This window comes from Semicossyphus pulcher, unplaced genomic scaffold (genome assembly GCF_022749685.1).
Source record: "Semicossyphus pulcher isolate SPU_LCO1_2020_fin unplaced genomic scaffold, fSemPul1.0.p SCAF_13, whole genome shotgun sequence".
Classification (NCBI taxonomy): Eukaryota; Metazoa; Chordata; class Actinopteri; order Labriformes; family Labridae; genus Semicossyphus; species Semicossyphus pulcher.
This window is the reverse complement of record NW_027211637.1, coordinates 31,698,457-31,716,662: the sequence shown is the minus strand read 5'-3', so window position 1 is coordinate 31,716,662 and position 18,206 is coordinate 31,698,457. Positions and strand designations below refer to the sequence as shown.

The window sequence follows — 18,206 nt, the reverse complement described above, 5'->3', positions numbered from 1 at the left end:
ATGACCTATACAACGAAAAACTTCAGCTCAAAAACCCAAACTATGTTAAAATATACAGTGTATTCCTTCTTAAAATAGTATTCTTATCCATGTTGAACTTTTATCTTTATAACGAGGACGAATAGTCTTCCCTGTTATGTTTTATTTTGAAATGCTGTAGCGGATGTCGTGTGATTATGACATCCGTCTTGACAGTGCTGGAAAAGGAAAAGGCGTAGCTAGTAAACATCAGAGAAAGCCGAAAACACACAGCGGACATTAAAGCCAAAAAAAGGCGACTTATTAAAGACTCCTCTCGGTTCTTATAGAATCTACAGGTGTCTTCGTTTTCCTCTTACCGTCCGTGGCTGTCATAATTACTGTCAGCCTCCAAATAAAAAAAGACTACCGGGGCGTTAGCCAGCTAGCTAGCTAGCATAGCCACATAGCCGTAGCAGCAACAACCGCAGCTAGCATTAGCATCAGACGACAAAGATGATAGCGCTAATCAACAAATTGCTGGACTGGTTCAAGGCGCTCTTCTGGAAGGAGGAGATGGAGTTGACCCTTGTGGGACTGCAGTACTCCGGGAAAACCACCTTCGTCAATGTGATAGCGGTAAGCTTTAAGCTAACTTCATGTGCTAACGCCAGCTGTCAGTTAGCATCTGGCTGCATCCATTGTTATCCTGCGGTGGTGAGGTCAGCTGCTAGCTTCAGCAAGACCGGGAATGAGTCAATATGCTTTAATACAGTTAGCTGTAAGGTACATTTGTGTTAGCTAAAACCTCACTGTGTTTTAATGAGACTAAGTATTGCTAACACTCTGTGTAAATCTCTACACCGGCTCTAATCTTGCTTTTAAACGAGCACAGCCTCTTCCACATCTGCACCGGTGGATGTTCAGAACCTCCATCATAAAAATAGAAGTATATATCAGGATGGAAGGCCGTTTAGGGACCTGAACCCCCTGCCGGGTGATGTCAGCAGGGCCGGAAGAAGGATTTGTTGGTGTAGAAATGAAGGATCGATCACCCCCCTCCTGTGCTGTCAGAGTGACCTTCCTGCTCGGGTCACCCATCATCAGCATCCTCTGCTTCCCGTGGACAAAATGCATTTTATTTGTGACCCACTGACATAGATTTTATTTTATTGTTAAAGATTGTTTTGTACATTTTGCAATTTAAGTAAAGCCAGACCATTAAGGGCTTTTTAAGACGGTATCAATTTTAGAGTACCGTTATTGTACCATCTGTAGGGCTGGGTGGAAAAAACATTGTTATATACTTTTATACTTTTATTTGTAAAACCTGACCACACAGAGACTTTAAAGAGTTTATAGTCTTAATTCATATGACAATAGAAACTATCCTAAAACAACTAACAAAACCCAAAGATTTACTCCTGTTTAGGTCAGGAGATATGATGCCAAATACATAATTTAGGTAGTGAAAAGCAACATGGCCACCACACGTGCCTCTGACCTTAAGTTTGGCCGATGGTATGTATCTTACTAATCAGTACACTGCGTAAATCGGTGATTAGCTTAAGCCGGCTGATTGGTGCAGATGTTCCACTGACAGATTTTACAAGACAATGACGCTTCCTTTATACTGTGCATGAGTGTCACACATCATCATTGACATACAGCATCATTATCCACTGTGGTGTGTATTAGTAAGATGTGTGTGTTTGTGTGTGTGTTTCAGTCTGGACAGTTCAGTGAAGACATGATTCCTACAGTTGGTTTCAACATGAGGAAGATCACTAAAGGCAACGTCACCATCAAGGTTGGTCGTGCTCTCCCTGCTCTTACCGGCCTGTACTCAACTAAAGTGTAAAGTTTATGCATGTGTATGTGTGTATTTTGGTTGTTAGAATTAGATCAACCATACACATCTCCCACACCTGCTTATGAATAACAATAATATGAACTTATTTCAGACTGTTTAGAAAGATTTTTGCTTTCTTATTAATTGTATAACCTATGAGGCTCACATTCACCGAATGAATCCTTAAAACTCTGCATTAGAAATGATCCACCAGTGCCTTCGTTGTTATTTTTGTTTATCAAGATGTCATCTGTCGGAGTATCTTAAAGTGTGATATTCATAAAAGTGTTACATCATAAGGTACAAGGTGATGCAAGTCTATAAACATTACTAATTGAAGAAAGTGTAAAAAATTGTGTCATACATAATTCAATGAAAAAGATGTACATAAAACATATTGTCATAAGCTTATAGCTTTACTCCTGTCAGTATAATCTAACATTATATATATTATATATTATATATATATATATATATACTAGAGCACTTACATAACATTTAGCTGGTTGTACAGATGTTCTGGATATAAAGCATTTGAAATCATTTAACAGAAATACTAATGTAGGAGCTGTAATTCTGTTTTAGATTAAATAAAACACTTTTGCTCTCTGCTCAGTAAAATGTTTACACTCTCTACATCGCACACTTTAACTGTACACTCTCTGTCTGCAGCTGTGGGACATTGGCGGTCAGCCACGGTTCAGGAGCATGTGGGAGCGTTACTGTCGAGGAGTCAGCGCTATCGTGTAAGTCCTGGTTTCCTAAACTCTGGTTACTGTCCCCTAAATGGGTCGCGGGACATCTTGACAGGAGCCCTGGAGACATTAATGAGACTAGAGATAGAGGAAAGTCACACAAGGGTGTCCACCAATCATCCTTCTGTCCTACAAGCAGAAGAGACACAGAGAGACATTTAAAATTTCGTCTCATATTTTAAGGTTTTTCCTTTCAGGAGTTTGTTTAAATTTGACCAAACATTGTGGAGAAATGCTTCAATTTGATCTTCAGAAAGAAGACGAACACAGTCCTGCAGTCTTGTTGTGTCCTATTACCCCAGTTGTCTTGGTGAGACGGGGGAGAAAAGCTGCCGGGCAAATAGGTCATATTTGTGGAGCACAGAGAACCAAAGTGTAGTTTGCGTGTGCAGTTGAGATGTAGTAAAATTGATCCTGATTGGCTGTGTCAGCTTCTTCTACAACCTAGACTTTGTTTTGAATCCAGTTCAGCCTTACAGAGCGTGATATGTTTGGAGGGCCGAAAAATCTGTGTAAATATTTAAAAGTCCACGTGAAGGGAACCAAGAGCGTTTACTGATAAATGTTTGTTTAATTAAACATGCAGCTAATTTCAAAGCTGTCTTTCCTGTTGCAGCTACATGGTGGATGCAGCAGACCCAGAGAAGATTGAAGCCTCCAAGAACGAACTCCACAACCTGCTGGACAAACCGCAGCTGCAGGGAATTCCTGTAAGAAACAAACCAGACTGATCCAGAGCAGAAACTGACTTAATACGAATGAGCTCACTGACCCAGCTGAACCCGAGCAGACCTGCTTTCACCAGACTTATCAGATTAAAGAGAAATGTAACAACCAATCAGAGGGAGTGAATGAACTGAAACGGAGAAAACAAGCCTGAGAAAGTGAACACAGTTATCTTCCTGAAATTACAGTCGTCATATCGAATGTCCATTTCAGACTTATGACACTTTGATTTACAGTCAGTCACATATTTATGTGTCTGAAGGTCATATCATAAATCTGAATGCATGTGTCATAGTCCTCCTGACCTCATTTAATGCACCTGAAGCTGTTAACAAAAAATAACACCAGAAGAAGAACAATCAGAACTGAAAGTAGCTTAACACATACACAGAATGTGACTTGGTGTAACTGGTGCATTAAGGTGTACATAAATATAATAATAAAGAGGAAACAAAGGGAACAGCAGAATAAAATAAACACTATACATATAAAAGAATACTATATAAAATATGTACAACACATGTCTTTGGTGTATGAAAATGTTCAGCCTTATTTCTTTTAGGGTCAGGTGTACAGTTAGAAAAATACCTGCAGTTGTTTCAATTTGTCTCTGTGTCTCCTGGGCGAGGTTCAGCAGCACCGTCATGTGACGTAGTTGTCGGCCAGTAAGAACTACAGACTATTTCAGCCGGTATTCCAAGTCTGCACCTTCGCCAGCTACGAAACTATGAACAGAGAAAAATGCAAAATATGAATGCAGTGTTTGTCTGACTGGATATTTAGATGTATTTATTCCAGCCAAATAATACAGTTGAAGAAAAGCAGAGGAGTGAGGCTGCAATGCATCCTGGTACATGTAGGCAGTCCTGGCAAGGCGCCACAAGCAGGAGAATCAGCTTCCTTTGTCTCTATAGCTGCAAAGAGGATCTTATTGCTACAACTGACTACTTTTAGCGTCACAACTGAGTTCACATAAAAGATGGAGAAAATGTCTCTAGTGAGACAAAGGTATATGGGCTCTCGCTGATCATTAAAAGGTTGAATTGATCAGGGAAAAGATCAATGCCTCAGCAGCTTAATGCACCTTGTAATGGATCATATGAGTAAAAATGTCCGGGTCTGTTTTTTCCTGAGACCATGTGTTTTAGAGGGTAGACAAACAGGGGAGGAGAGAGTGGGGGTGACACGCAGCAAAGGGCCGAGGGTGGGAGGCGAATGCGGGCCGCCGCATCGAGGACTGTAGCCTCTGTATATGGGATGCATGATTTAACCACTGAGCTAAACCGTCCCCCTCCTGAGACTAGTTTTAGTGTAGGTTCAGGTTTTAGTGAAGCTGCTGTGACCGTGCATGCATTCAGACAGTGGTTGGCTGTAACTGACCTATCAGAAGAGGAAAGATTAAGGATGCATTCTCACCCTTTGATCCTCCAGCTAGAATGCGTCTCAAACCTCCTCTTGAATATTTTATACTTTTAAATAAATCAGGTAGCTTTACGATTGAACCATGATGCTTAAAGGGACGATGAACATTTGAACCAGACCCGACTGAACTGAGCTGAACGGTCAAAGTCTGTGCAAACACTGACCGGGCGCTGGACTTGATACTTAGCTAAACAAACGGACAGATCACCAGCTTTTTCAATGTAGCTGGAACATGTTGTTATGAAAGATTTGGGGAAAAGAGAAATGCAGTGTGAGGAAAGTTTCATGGCTTAATGAGTCACCTCATGAGGGTGAAATCTAAACGGTATATTTGTACCTGTCGGTTGTTTCGCACTGGTTGCACCTTTAAAGGTGATTTTTGTGATGTCACTGATGTGTGCAGTTTTTCTGGGATGTTAAAATGTCGTCCGTCTGTGCAAGAACAAATGTGAAATCAGATTTACATCTGAAAATGCAACCTGCTGCTGCATAACAAAAAACAACTGATGTGTGATCCCTCTGTGTGTCTGCAGGTTTTGGTTCTGGGCAATAAGAGGGACCTACCAGGAGCTCTGGATGAGAAGGAGCTCATAGAGAGGATGTGAGTAAACTCTTCTGACTCCCCCTGATGTTTACTGATGTTGCCTTCTCGTTGTCTTCTCGTTGTCTTCCCTTTCACACATAAACTCCAACATGTTCCAGGACAGTCAGGTCCTGACATTTTCAGAGTTTCCGTTCACACATGTTCCTCACAGCGAGAAATTGTCGGTGTCGGACGCTCTCTCACAACTTGAAATACTCGAGGAGGAGTCTCAGTCATGTGACTGTTTCTGGGTTAATATCACTACAACATGTATCAGGACGTTTCCACAACACAACCACAACAGTAGAAAACGTACAGAAAACTGAGGCGTGGCGGTGCGACGATAAGTCGTCATAGTCGCCAAAAATGAGCTGCCAGTGGATTTAATTGTTGATAATTAGTTGGTTATGTCATAGTGTGTTTTTTATGCTAAAACATAGCACAATGGCGGCGGGTGCATCACCATCGCGTCCTAAAACTTGTAATGTCTGGGAGCATTTCAGCCTCAACGCTGCAGAGAAAAGCATCGTCTGCAGGATCTGTAAAGCGGAGCTTGTTTATCGCGGGGCACGTCGGTGATGAGCGAGCATTTGAAGAGAAGTAACGATGGAGTTGTGTTCTTTATTCTTTCTGTCAGCACTTTGTTTGTCGTTGTCGACACAAACTTGATTTTTTATTCCTCATTTGTATCAGTCGGAGCCAAATCAGCAGCAAAGTTTATTAAAAGACGTATTTTTGTTTATTGTCTTTATTGTTGCACTTGCTTAAAATAATCTCCAACTACATTTAAAGCTGAGAGCTAAATAAGAGCCATTGTGCAATTCATCATCTGATCAGTTGATTAATTGATAATAATCGATGATTAGTCGGCTATCAAAATATTTGTTTATAGTATAATATATTGTTTCAGACTATTACCATCTGCTTCACACTTCGGCTCACCCCGACTCTCACAGACTTTTTACTGGAGAGCAGATTGAGACGTTGACTAACCTCCCGGACAATGTCCTGAAAGTTCCAGGAGGGCAGAGCAGGTGTGAACGGGGCTTTTTGTGCGTATTTGTGTCTGTACTTCGTTTGGTCTTACCCGCCAGCTGCGAAAAAACAGAAACATTTTTCTCCTTAAGATAGTTTATTGTGGCTGTTTGTTTTTCTCTATAATTGTTGGTTTTCCTCCTTTTCATTAACATCTGACGGCTGCTGGTTTTCTTTGAACTGATCGTGTTTGTGTTTTTAATCAGGAACCTGTCGGCCATCCAGGACAGAGAGATCTGCTGCTACTCCATCTCCTGCAAGGAGAAAGACAACATCGGTACGACACGCACACGCACACACGCACACACGCACACACACACACACACGTATACTTGTGAGGACCCTCCTTGACAGTAAACTTACATTCAAGGAGTGTCCTCACGCTCCCTTTACCCTCCTGCAGAGGTTGAACTGATATTATGAAATACAATACAGTTTCTACTGATGCATGATGCTGTAAACCGCTGCACAGTGTAACATCAGGAGGTCACAGAGGAGACATCAGTGGTTTGCAGCTCAGTTTCACCCTGTGTTCCTGTTTATACTTCTGCATATTTTACTGTTAACCAATCATTTTCAGCTGTGATAAATTAGTACTGACACAAACCCAACATTCCCCGCTGCTTTACATTAAAGTTTCCACCCAGAAGAACCAGCAGGAGGCTTTTATTGTGAAGCAGCAACAGGAAATGAAATGTTCTGTAGACTGTATTATACTGACGGGTGTTTCTTATCTTCTGCTCCCTCATGTCAGTGAATGATGTCAACAAAAGTCTAAACAAGACGAACCAGTTTTAAACCAAAGGTTCACTGACTAACTTTTGCTGAGCTTTCAGCGCCGTCACTCGGTCTGAATACGAAATAAACACACGGTCACACAAGAGTTGACCACTAGTTCAAATTTGCTCCCACGCTTGGCGGACTTCCTTGGGCCACAATTTGGCCCAGAGGGTGGAGCTGAACATAAAAGCAAAGTCACTAGCTAATGCTAGCTAGCTTGGTTAGCATCTGTTATTCATGTAAACTGTGATTTTAGTTGGGATGCTTGCTAGTGAAGGGAGGCTACTTCAACCTCTAACATTCAGTCTAAGAGTTCACTCTTTTCTTTCCTTTCACATGCTCTTTATCTTCTGTGTGTTTGTCATTCTCACACACACACACACACACACACACACACACACACACACACACACACACACACACACTCTCTCTCTCTCTGCTGACTTCACGTCTATCTCTCTCTGCAGACATCACTCTTCAGTGGTTGATCCAACACTCCAGGACTAAGAGGAGTTCCTGAGAGACAGACACGCCCCCCAAACAGAACAGGCCACGCCCACCTGTCCTTACACACACACTCGCTCTTTGATCAAAACCCCATCCCGAATCCTTTTCCCCCCCGACCATCATCTCCCCCGCCCTTGTATTAATACCCCCTGACCCCCACTTACCCCCTCCCCTCCACCCTGGGACGCACTGATACCTGTTCTTTATCCCTGTGAAGTATCAAACAGAAGCAGGTAGAGTGTGTCTGAAACCAAAGCAAAGATCTACTTCCTGTTTCCACACATACACTAACATGTTCAACCTTCATCAGTTCATGTCGGGGTGGAATCATTTCCCACTGAATGAAATGACTCAGCTGAAAAATAAAGCTGACAAAGGTAGAAGGACAACATCTCTTCACAGTGCTCGGTCTGCAATATAAAACAACGACGCGCTGCCTCTGTGGTTTGCAGAAGGTGTCTTTGTCTCGGTGCTTGCGGCAGTTTTAGGTGTACCAGCACACATGCTAACAGTTACCTGCAGCTATTTCTCCCAGGAAACAGAGGCGAGAATTCGTAGGAAATTTGGGATCTTAATTCCCGATCTTCAAGCCTCATCGGTTCATGTTGCGAACAACTTACTTCTGCTTCTCTGCTAAGTCAGTCACACTACAGCTATGATTTTTTTCTGCTGTAGTTCACCCGAATTACACAAGATAGGGACTATTTATTCACTAGGTCACCACAGGTTACATACAGTTACCTGGATAGATACTACAGTGGTGAGGAAGGAACATTTGTGTGTTAGAACTGATTAAGGCTTCTTCCACACGACGTGTGTTCGTTTTAAAAGCTGGGCCCAGTTGTTCAAAAAGTTTTGGATCACATTGATTGATGTTACTTCCCAGGATCAGCTAATCCACCTTCCTCTTGTCCTGGGCTTTCAAAGTAAAGCTGGATCGGATCAAACTGATCCTGATGCCCACATTTCAGGATTACCAAATCTGGATTACCGGGACAGTGGAGCAGTGGTTTGCGCTGTGGCCTCTCAGCTAGAAGGTTCCTGGTTTGAATCCCAGTTCAGACGTAGCGGGCCTTTCTGTGTGGAGTCTGCATGTTCTCCCCGTGCATACGTGGGTTCTCTCCGGGTACTCCGGCTTCCTCCCACAGTCCAAACACATGCTCGTTAGGTTCAGTGGTGACTCTAAATCACCCATAGGTGTGAATGAGAGCGTGAAAGGTTGTCTGTCTCTATGTGTCAGCCCTGTGATTGACAGGTGACCTGCCCAGGTTTAACCCCACCTCTCGCCCAATGACAGCTGGGATAGGCTCCAGTCCTCCCATGACCCTGAACAGTACAAGCGGTATAGATGGTGGATGGATGGAGAGATCTGGATACCAAGTTATCCCAATCCTAAACAAAGGTTTTGAACAACACAAACTGAAGGTGTTTTCCAGATTACCTGATCCAATCCGATTTCAGAATCCTTTTTCTCACCCATTCTTAAGCTGTGATCCAATCTGATAGCTGTAATCTGATCAGGTGATTTACGAACACCTGGGCCCAGACCTTGTGCTGTGTTTACACCTTGTGACTTTTGGAAACGCTGCTGACCCTGTCTTAGTTTGAAACTCTAGTGTTGTGATGTACGGGCAGAAACAGAGACTTTGATTGCAGGTGTCACACAAGTTTAATTATTACAAAAGGTGCACTACCTGAAACTTCAGCTTTAACTAGCAGCTGTTAACTCAACGTGAGTAACTATTATCAGGAGCTGCTGACCTTGTTGAGTGTTTTCAGGCCTGCTAGGCTGCACAGAGATGAGTTTTAAAACGCTCGTTTGGACAGAGGAACCACAGAGGTGTGGACTGAGTGAACAAGACCAGCAATCATGTGAGCGTTTGATGCAACAGAACAGGTGTATCAGTGTGTCTTTACAGATCCACACATCAGCCTCCACAAACCAAACAGCTTCTGTACTTGGCGGTCAAACTGTCGGCCATGTTGACTTTCATCATCATGTAAAAAAAACATTTAGCATCATTAGCTTGTTAGCTGGAGCCCGTTTTGTGGATCTGTACTTCCTTAAGATTTCCCATGCTCCTCTCCTCTCCTCTCATCACTTAGCCAGTAACCACAAATCTGCCTTCATCTTTTCCTGCTCCTTTGATTTACTCTCTCTATTTTCCCTCTCTACCTCCACATCTTCATCCATCCATCCCTTCCTCCATTATTTCACATTTATATAATCCTGAGAAGCTCCTCTTCCTCCCTCGTCTCTTGTGAACTGCTTGTCCTCCTCTGTATCCTTCCTTCCTTTTCTTATTTTTGGATGTTACCTTCTTTCCTCGTTGCCAGCCCCCCGCCCCTCGTCGTCTCTCTCTCCTGCCGAGCGAGGGATTAAAAACCTTTTTATTGCACTGTTGATTTTGGTTTTGTAAGATATTAATAATGAGAATAATGTTAATAATCTTCTTATTGTGACATAACCTGGTCTGTCCAGATTTAAGGAAGTGGTACTTTAACTGGAGAAGGAGAGATGTTATTGTTTCTGTTCATATCTCTGTAATAAGCTTTTTATTTCTCATATGTTTTATATTGTTGTTTTTTATTGTTGTTTTTTGACTTCATAAGTCGACTGGATGTGAGTCAGTGTTTTCTGCTCTGAGGCGTCTGCTGATTGGACCAGGGGTGTCACGTGATCAGACGTTATTCGTCACGATTTACACGCTGAAACTCCCTCGTACTACATGTTTATTTTAAATTATTTTCCATCAAAACTTCTTGGTTTTCTGGTTTCTGTGAGAAACTTAAATTCTGTCGAGGGAACAAAACTAGTTTAATAATCTCTATTAGATTTACGTTTCCTTCCTGACAATATCTGAGCGTACATAAAACCTCCACATCGTGTTTTTAATTACCACTAAATGAAGAATTAAATGTCTATTGGTGCCAATGCTGAAATAAAATGATTGAAACAAATTACAAACATATTTTAAGGGGTTTTTTGTGCTGCGGCTCAGAAGGACACGTTTGTTATCTAAAATTAAATATGTCTTTATCTCGATATAAGAACGCTTGTTTTAATGAACTCTCTTGTTATCTAGAGAAATAGGACTTCTTCACTCAGGACAGCAAAATGACATCTGTTGATCCGAGGTGACGTTTGGCCTCTTTGGTATTTCTGCGTCTGACTCGAGATGGAGTAATAAGAGTTTTATCATCATATATTAAAAACAAAATCACTAATACTACCACCATAATAAACTCTCTAGCTCTAGCACTTTTCAGTGTACTCCAAAGCACCGAACGTTACACACGAAGAACAAAACCAAACTGGAAACTGGCAGAAAATGTGCAACATTAATTCAACAATCTTAATTTACAAACAAGCTGATTTCTTATGAAACTACATGCAAGTAGCTTTTTAATGATCAAATGTGAAACACATAAACATTATTCACCACTTTATGTCGACTACACTGAAAATGATTCACATTTTCCTTTCAGCAATAATAAAACATTTAAACATGAAAAGGACGATACGATTTTATAACTCTCATTCTTCATGCACTCAGACGGGAACCAATGACGGTGCAGATTCCATCCATGTCAATAAAAACCTTTTAAATAGCTTAACAAAACCTTAACATTAGCATCATGTCAAGCTTACCGTTAGCATCATGCTAACATCCTCATAGAGTTCCACACTACCTGTATTTGGTTTCTGACACGTTCTGACACATCCTGGTCCTGACAGCGGCCAATCAGACGGCACAACAAACAGGAAAAGGAAGGAGCGTTACCTGTCTCTGTTTTTCTGTACTAAGGTCATTTTGTTTAAGAGTGGTGAAACTGTCAGGAGAGATTATTTCTGCAAGCACACACTCACCTGCTTTCACTGTCGGGCTGCACGGGGTCGGAGTGACCTCAGATCAGAGTCAAGAGAGACTTTGTGCGGACAGAGTCATGATGCCGCAGCTACATATTGTTGTCAGTACTCAGCTGAAAACATTGTTAATTTGTCATCTGGTGTTGCATGAAATGAAAAGCTTACATTTCAAATAGTCTGTGAATTTATCAAAAGGATTCCCACTTGATTTTCCAGGGACATTTTAAAAGACTTGATGATCTGAAACAGTCGACAACAACATGAACTTCCATCTTTGTATAATATTTATTGGCTGAATTTAAAGTTCAGTTGCCCGAAGTGATGCCAACGCCCTCTTGAGCCCGACAGTGTAAAGCTGCTCGTTTCCTCAGAGCCAGTGAGGAGTTGATATCCGACTCTGTTCTGGTCCACTCGAGATAACTGAATTAATCTGTTGATCAGCCAGCACAGTGATTATGAGTTATTAACAGACCAGACAGTCAGACAGACCAGATTGCAGAGGGAATTTCAAAGTCTCGTCTCTTTTGTGATATTTTGCCTTTATTTGATTTTATCCAACAGAGATGTAAATATTCTGAGGCCTACACTCAAAATGGTTTTTGGGGTCAGTTTAAGACAGAAGTTTTGTTTGCGCGTGTCTGAAGCCAAAAAGGAGAGGGGCGAGACATGTTTTTAGTTACACAATGAAAGGCCGTCCACACCAAGAACAATACCTGTAACGATACCTGTAACGATACCTGTAACGATACCTGAACGATACCTGAACGATACCTGAACGATACCTGAACGATACCTGAACAATACCTGAACGATACCTGAACAATACCTGAACGATACCTGAACAATACCTGAACGATACCTGAACAATACCTGTAACGATACCTGTAACGATACCTGAACGATACCTGAACGATACCTGAACAATACCTGAACGATACCTGAACAATACCTGTAACGATACCTGTAACGATACCTGTAACGATACCTGAACGATACCTGAACGATACCTGAACGATACCTGAACAATACCTGTAACGATACCTGAACGATACCTGAACGATACCTGAACGAAAGCACAGTTGTGAAGGAAATTGTTGGGCTTATTTTCAGACTGATTTAAAGAACAAAACTACCACAGACAACCACCATGTTGGATGATGTCAAATGCAACTTATCAAACAATAAATGAACACAACAGTTTCGACACACAGACAAACGGCCTTTGACGCTGATGAGCTGTTGAAGTTTGTTTTGTTAGGACACATCCAGATCAGTTATTAACTCAAAAGATCGTACCAATAAGATTTGTCTTCGAGATGGAAACTCTCCAAACAGACAGTTGGATTCTTCTGACTCGTCCCGTCTTTGAAGATTTCTTTTTGTCTCTCGTGAATCTAAACATCGTTATCGTTCTTGGTTTGGACGACCCTTCGTAATGTGGATATCTTTTGAAGCTAAGAAGACAGATAATATCTGAACTGTGTTGTCTCTCGGGTAACTCTGAGATTCACCAGCCACTTTGCCTAGTTCACCAGCCTGCCAGGTGTCCATTAACGCAGAACGACACCTTCAGATGACAGCTGTTGGTATTGTCTGTCTTTGTTCAACCTTGAAATCTTCCCCGCAGCTCTGTTCTGATTGGCTCTGGTCTCTTCTGTTTGCATGCCGAGGGCAGGGATTGTATATCTGCGGGACCTGATGAAGTAAATGGTAATTTTTGGTGCAACTTTACCATCAAATGGCCTTACTCCAGAGTGTCAGGCTGAGTATTAACCTACAGAAAAGTAAAGTAAGTTCACAACATGAAATGTACAAAAAAAGTGCAATAAAGCAGAAGGATGGACGTCACATGACCGCGTGCTTACTGTGCTTTTCTTATCGATGAATACTCTGGAATATGGTCATTGATATGTGAAGTTTGACATGATTTTTTTTATGGCAAATAATCTAGAAACGTCCCGTGATCCTGCACGTACAGACTCGAAACTGCGCATGAAATAAAATGTGTTGTTACAGTCGGCACCAAAATGTGAGAAAATCCAGACGGAACAAATCCACGTGGATCCTCGTTTCATTAAGTTGGGAACAGATTAAAGAAGTCCTCAGAAAAGACGTGTAAATAAAATAAATTATGAGATCAACAACCTGGGATTGTCAGAATGAATCCATCTTTAAAAGAGCAGCTTCATGGAACAATCTGACCTTCTTGTTCCAGAACGTTCCACCACATCACACAGACTTCATCTGCAAAGAGATTTCACTGACAACTCGAGCACAAGCTGCGTTCAGTCCTGGTGCTGTCCGTCGTATCACACAATCTTCCTCCGATTTTCTGAGCACTCTTCAAGTGTTGAAATCATAAAAATAATCGGAGCTAATGTGAACTGGGTTAAATGTCCAAAGAGTTCAGTGTGTTCAGTTTCCTTGGCGTTTTGGTGCCGACGTGTTTCTACGTCAGTTTGTGCATGCAGGATGAACACGCTGAGACGGCCCGTCAGTCAGAACCTGTTTGTACATTATTGTTTGATTCAGTTGATATAATGTGTTTTAATAGAAACATGCTTGTGTATGATACTAATTAAATACTATGGAGAAACAACAGGAGGAAGTCCTCATCTGTGGTGTGAATTATTTATATTAAAGCTGCTGTTTGATATTAATGACACCGTTGATGCAGTTGAACATCGTGGACGTCGGCCCTGAATTATATGAGACTGAACGTGATCGACCAGCATCATGTAAGTTCTTCTCCTTTGTTTTCTAACGTTAGCTACATTGTTTTCTGTTGGCCAAATTAAAGGGTTCTTAAAACATTAGTTAAGTTAGCGGTAAAAATGGCTAGTAAGACAGCTATGATCAAAAAGCTAGTTGTGACTTAGTTGCGGTTCATGGATCTGATTAGCTGATTAAAACGATAAGCTAACCAATTTATCAACTCATAAACCTTGGAGATGAAATAACTGGTTATCCATTAAAGACCGTATTCTCCATCCCCCATGAATCAAATGTCTTCCACTGATGTCGATCACATTCCTGTGATACTGCGTGCAACTTTTTGTGCTTCATGTTGAACTCTGGATATTTGCTGACATTAGCAGACTCAATTTCTAAGCTAACATTAGCTCCGAGTCTGTCTGATAGAAATTACTTAACAGGCTGCAAACCCAAACAATCTCAGAACCCATCGGCTATAGTCTGATGCGACAGCCTCATGGAGCAGTGACGAATATGTCGGGCATTCCAGCGATAAACCTTCTCCTTCCTTTTCCATGCGCTGCATTCGAGCTCGAGCAGCGACCGTGTGTTCAGATCAAAGGTAAATTCTCCCTCCAGATGTGTCTGCTAAATAAACGCTGTCATCTCTCGGTTCGTCCCATCCCCCAGAGGAGCGCCCGTTCATCTGTCTGTGCTGAGTCTCAGTCTCACTGTAAACAGGAAGTTACACAGAGGCTGCACTCTGGCTCACTGCAGCGGGATGAAGCCCAAACAGAAACAGATTCTCTTGTGATCGACTTTAATTAACGGCTCTTCAGTTTGCTGAAAGAACAACATCATGATGCAGATTAGGAACAACATGAAGCTTTGTCAGGTCTGTCCTCAGGAGGAGAAGAACACTACTGTAACATGAGACGGAGGGCGGAGCCATCGTTTATGATGCATTCAAGGAAGTCAGGAAATCTAAACACTTCTTTTTTTAAAGGATTGTCTCTGCTTTCTAGTTCGGTGTCCAGAGTCCAAACAAATATCTGTAAAGTACTAAAATGTCTCGGTTAAAATCCAAATCTTCAATCCCCAGCCAAAGGTAATTTTAGCCGTTTCGTTGTTCAAGCTAACGTCAGCCGTTGTCTGACAGTATCTTATGAGTTATAAAATATGTATTACCTTTAAATATGGCCGATGTCCCTCTAGATTTTCACTTGTGAAGATGGTGAATGGTAATACTTTCTGACAGAACAGGGAAACAGACTTTTGCGTTATTGTTGAAAAGTGCGCTCTGTAATGTGCTCAGTGCGAAACGAACTGTCTGCCTTCTGAATGAAAACCCTCATGGTGTGTAAATGTGTGTATATTACTGTAGAAGTGGAGTTTTATGCTTTTTATTTAAATAACAGTCTTTGCCAAATAAAAATGCGCTTTAACTTTTTAAAACTTTCAAACATATATTCTGTATTTGTTTTTGAATGAGTTTTGTTGCAGTGTTGCTGATGAGACAGCAGGAGGCAGCACACACTCACCAAACCGTCATCAGTGTTCGCTTTCACGTCCACTGTGTCTGTGTGAGTTTGTGTTGTGTGTCTCTTGTGAGCAGTGTGTGTGGTCCAGTCTCAGCTGTGTGTGTGTGTGTGTGTGTGTGTGTGTGTGTGTGTGTGTGTGTGTGAGAGGTCAGCTCTCGGGTCAGATTCAGACTAATTTGTCTCCTCGGCAGCAGCTGAGCTCAGCAGTTCAGCTGCTCAATAACAATCATCATCACAGTCGGACTGACGGCTCGAGGTCACAAAACATCTTCATAAAAACACGAGAAAAAAGGAGCCGTGAAAATGAAACGATCAGTTAAACATCGACTGGATGTAAAGATGGACGACGCCAAAATGTCTCTGCCGTCGTGCTCATCTGTATCCAGAGTTTCTGGCTGGTGGAGCCGCAGTATCGACGTCCCGCCCCTTCCTCTACCCGACACACCTTTACCTTGTGGTCTTGCCGTGTTGGAGCCCTCAGGTGTCCTTGGCGTGTTGGACCCTCAGGTGTCCTTGGCGTGTTGGAGCCCTCAGGTGTCCTTGGCGTGTTGGAGCCCTCAGGTGTCCTTGGCGTGTTGGAGCCCTCAGGTGGGCTCAGTCTGCAGCAGAACAGCTTCTTGTGTCGGTCTGAAGCAGATATTCACGCTGATGGAAAGTTCAATGACTGTAGTGTTAGTGTTAGTTACGTCTCCTCTCGCCGTTCCTCCTCTACTCTGCTACTCGGGAACAGAACGCTGCAGGAGCCCCATTTGTCCACAGAGGTGTCAATCATGAGGCCACGCCCCCTTTTTACAGCATCAAATAACTAATTAAAAGTTCACTTGTGAGAAAAATGAACACTTGGACATAAATCAGCATGATAAGAACTAACTATAATGACAGAAACCATGTTGGAGAAAAATGTATTTGACGTGTATTGTGATTTTATAGTTTGACTCATGTCCCATCTGTTAACATGGAGGAGGCGGGCTTTATGAGCTATACTGCAGCCAGTCAGCAGGGGGCGACAGAGAGGGTTCAGGGAGCTGCCATGTCGGTCATCTTTTCATACAGTCCAGGTAATCTGATGGATATTGCTCAGATTGAATCAAATCTTGAGAATGCGTCCTTCTAAAGAACATAAATGATTCTGAAACATGATTATTTCAGGTAATCAGTTTGGTTTGAACTGAATCAAACCTCCAGTCTGTGTTCAAACTTTGAACAAAACATCAGGATGATCCTGATCCCAGCAGAGGGAGGATTCAGGCTGGATTTCAGGAACTAAATGTGATAAAACCTTCAAACTGGTCATCGTTACAGCGTAGTTTAAACTTGAATGACTGTATCTCTACAGTGGCGTAGAAGACAAAGTAGTCATTAGGGTTGTATAAAAAATAAAGGATTTTCCCCATAAATAATCCACCAGACAGCATCAACATCAAACATTAAATATTTAATTTAAAGCAGCTGTGAGGAACTTGTTGTGTGGATGTTGGCGCCCCCTGTGGACAAAGTAGGTAGTGTGTAGTCACGTTGAGAGTTCTGGTAATTTGGTAATCTTGTAAAGTCTGTTTCTGGATCATGTTGATCCAATCAAATTTTACTTTGAAAAACCAGGACAACAGGAAGCTGGATTATCTGATCCTGGATGGAAAAAGATGAGATGATCATTTGGATCATCGTGTTGTATCTGAAATGTGGGAAACAGCCCGGTGAAGGCAGGATAGTTGAGAACGTTTAAAGCACGGAGGTGTTACATCATCTCTCTTATCATTCAGGTTTGTTTTTTTCAGTTTGGTGGATAATCGACAGTTTAGAGGAGAGAGAGAGAAACGAGTGGAGCGGAGTTTCTCAGAGAGTCAAAAGCTGACGGACAAAAACAGAAATAAAGGAGCAGAAAAAAAGAGAAGCTGGTCATCTGGTCATCTGGCCGTGACGTGATCGCACTGATAAAACCTCGGGCCGACTTCATCCTCCTCTCCTCTCTATCCATCCCCTCCTCTGACCCTCCCTCCTTCTTTCTCTCTCGTCAACAAGTGGGTAAAACCTTTCTCTCAAAGTGTGAAGTGTGTGTGTGTGTAGATGTGTGTGTGTGTGTGGATCTACTTTTATACCAATCAACAAAGAAGAAGGCCTCAGTGTTTCCTGTCTGCAGTACAAGGTGGTCCCACCAGTGTGTGTGTGTGTGTGTGTGTGTGTGTGTGTGTGTGTGTGTGTGTGTGTGTGTGTGTTCTTTCCCAGTGAGAGTCAACCTAGCTCTCCATCGGGACCCCGTGCTCGTTTTCATGGCAACAGTATCCCCCCCTCCTCCCCCTCTCCTCACTCCTTCCCTCATCAGTTTTCCCACAGAACAAAACCAACATTGTGCTCCCAGTTGTGTGTGTGTGTGTGTGTGTGTGTGTGTGTGTGTGTGTGTGTGTGTGTGTGTGTGTGTGTGTGTGTGTGTGTGTGTGTGTGTGTGTGTGTGTGTGTGTGTGTGCGCGCGCGCGCCTGTCTGTGT

The 18,206-nt window shown here is 42.3% G+C and overlaps 1 protein-coding gene across 1 annotated transcript; it reads left to right on the top strand.

Moving 5' to 3' along the window:
- Positions 1–210: 210 nt before the first annotated feature.
- Positions 211–14,088, top strand: LOC138589677 (ADP-ribosylation factor-like protein 8A). Its single transcript, XM_069660078.1, has 7 exons — positions 211–597; positions 1,688–1,768; positions 2,483–2,556; positions 3,182–3,275; positions 5,247–5,314; positions 6,538–6,608; positions 7,579–14,088. The coding sequence occupies exons 1-7, from the start codon at positions 475–477 to the stop codon at positions 7,629–7,631; spliced, it is 564 nt and encodes a 187-aa protein (XP_069516179.1). The 5' UTR covers positions 211–474; the 3' UTR covers positions 7,632–14,088.
- The last annotated feature ends 4,118 nt before the right edge of the window (positions 14,089–18,206 follow it).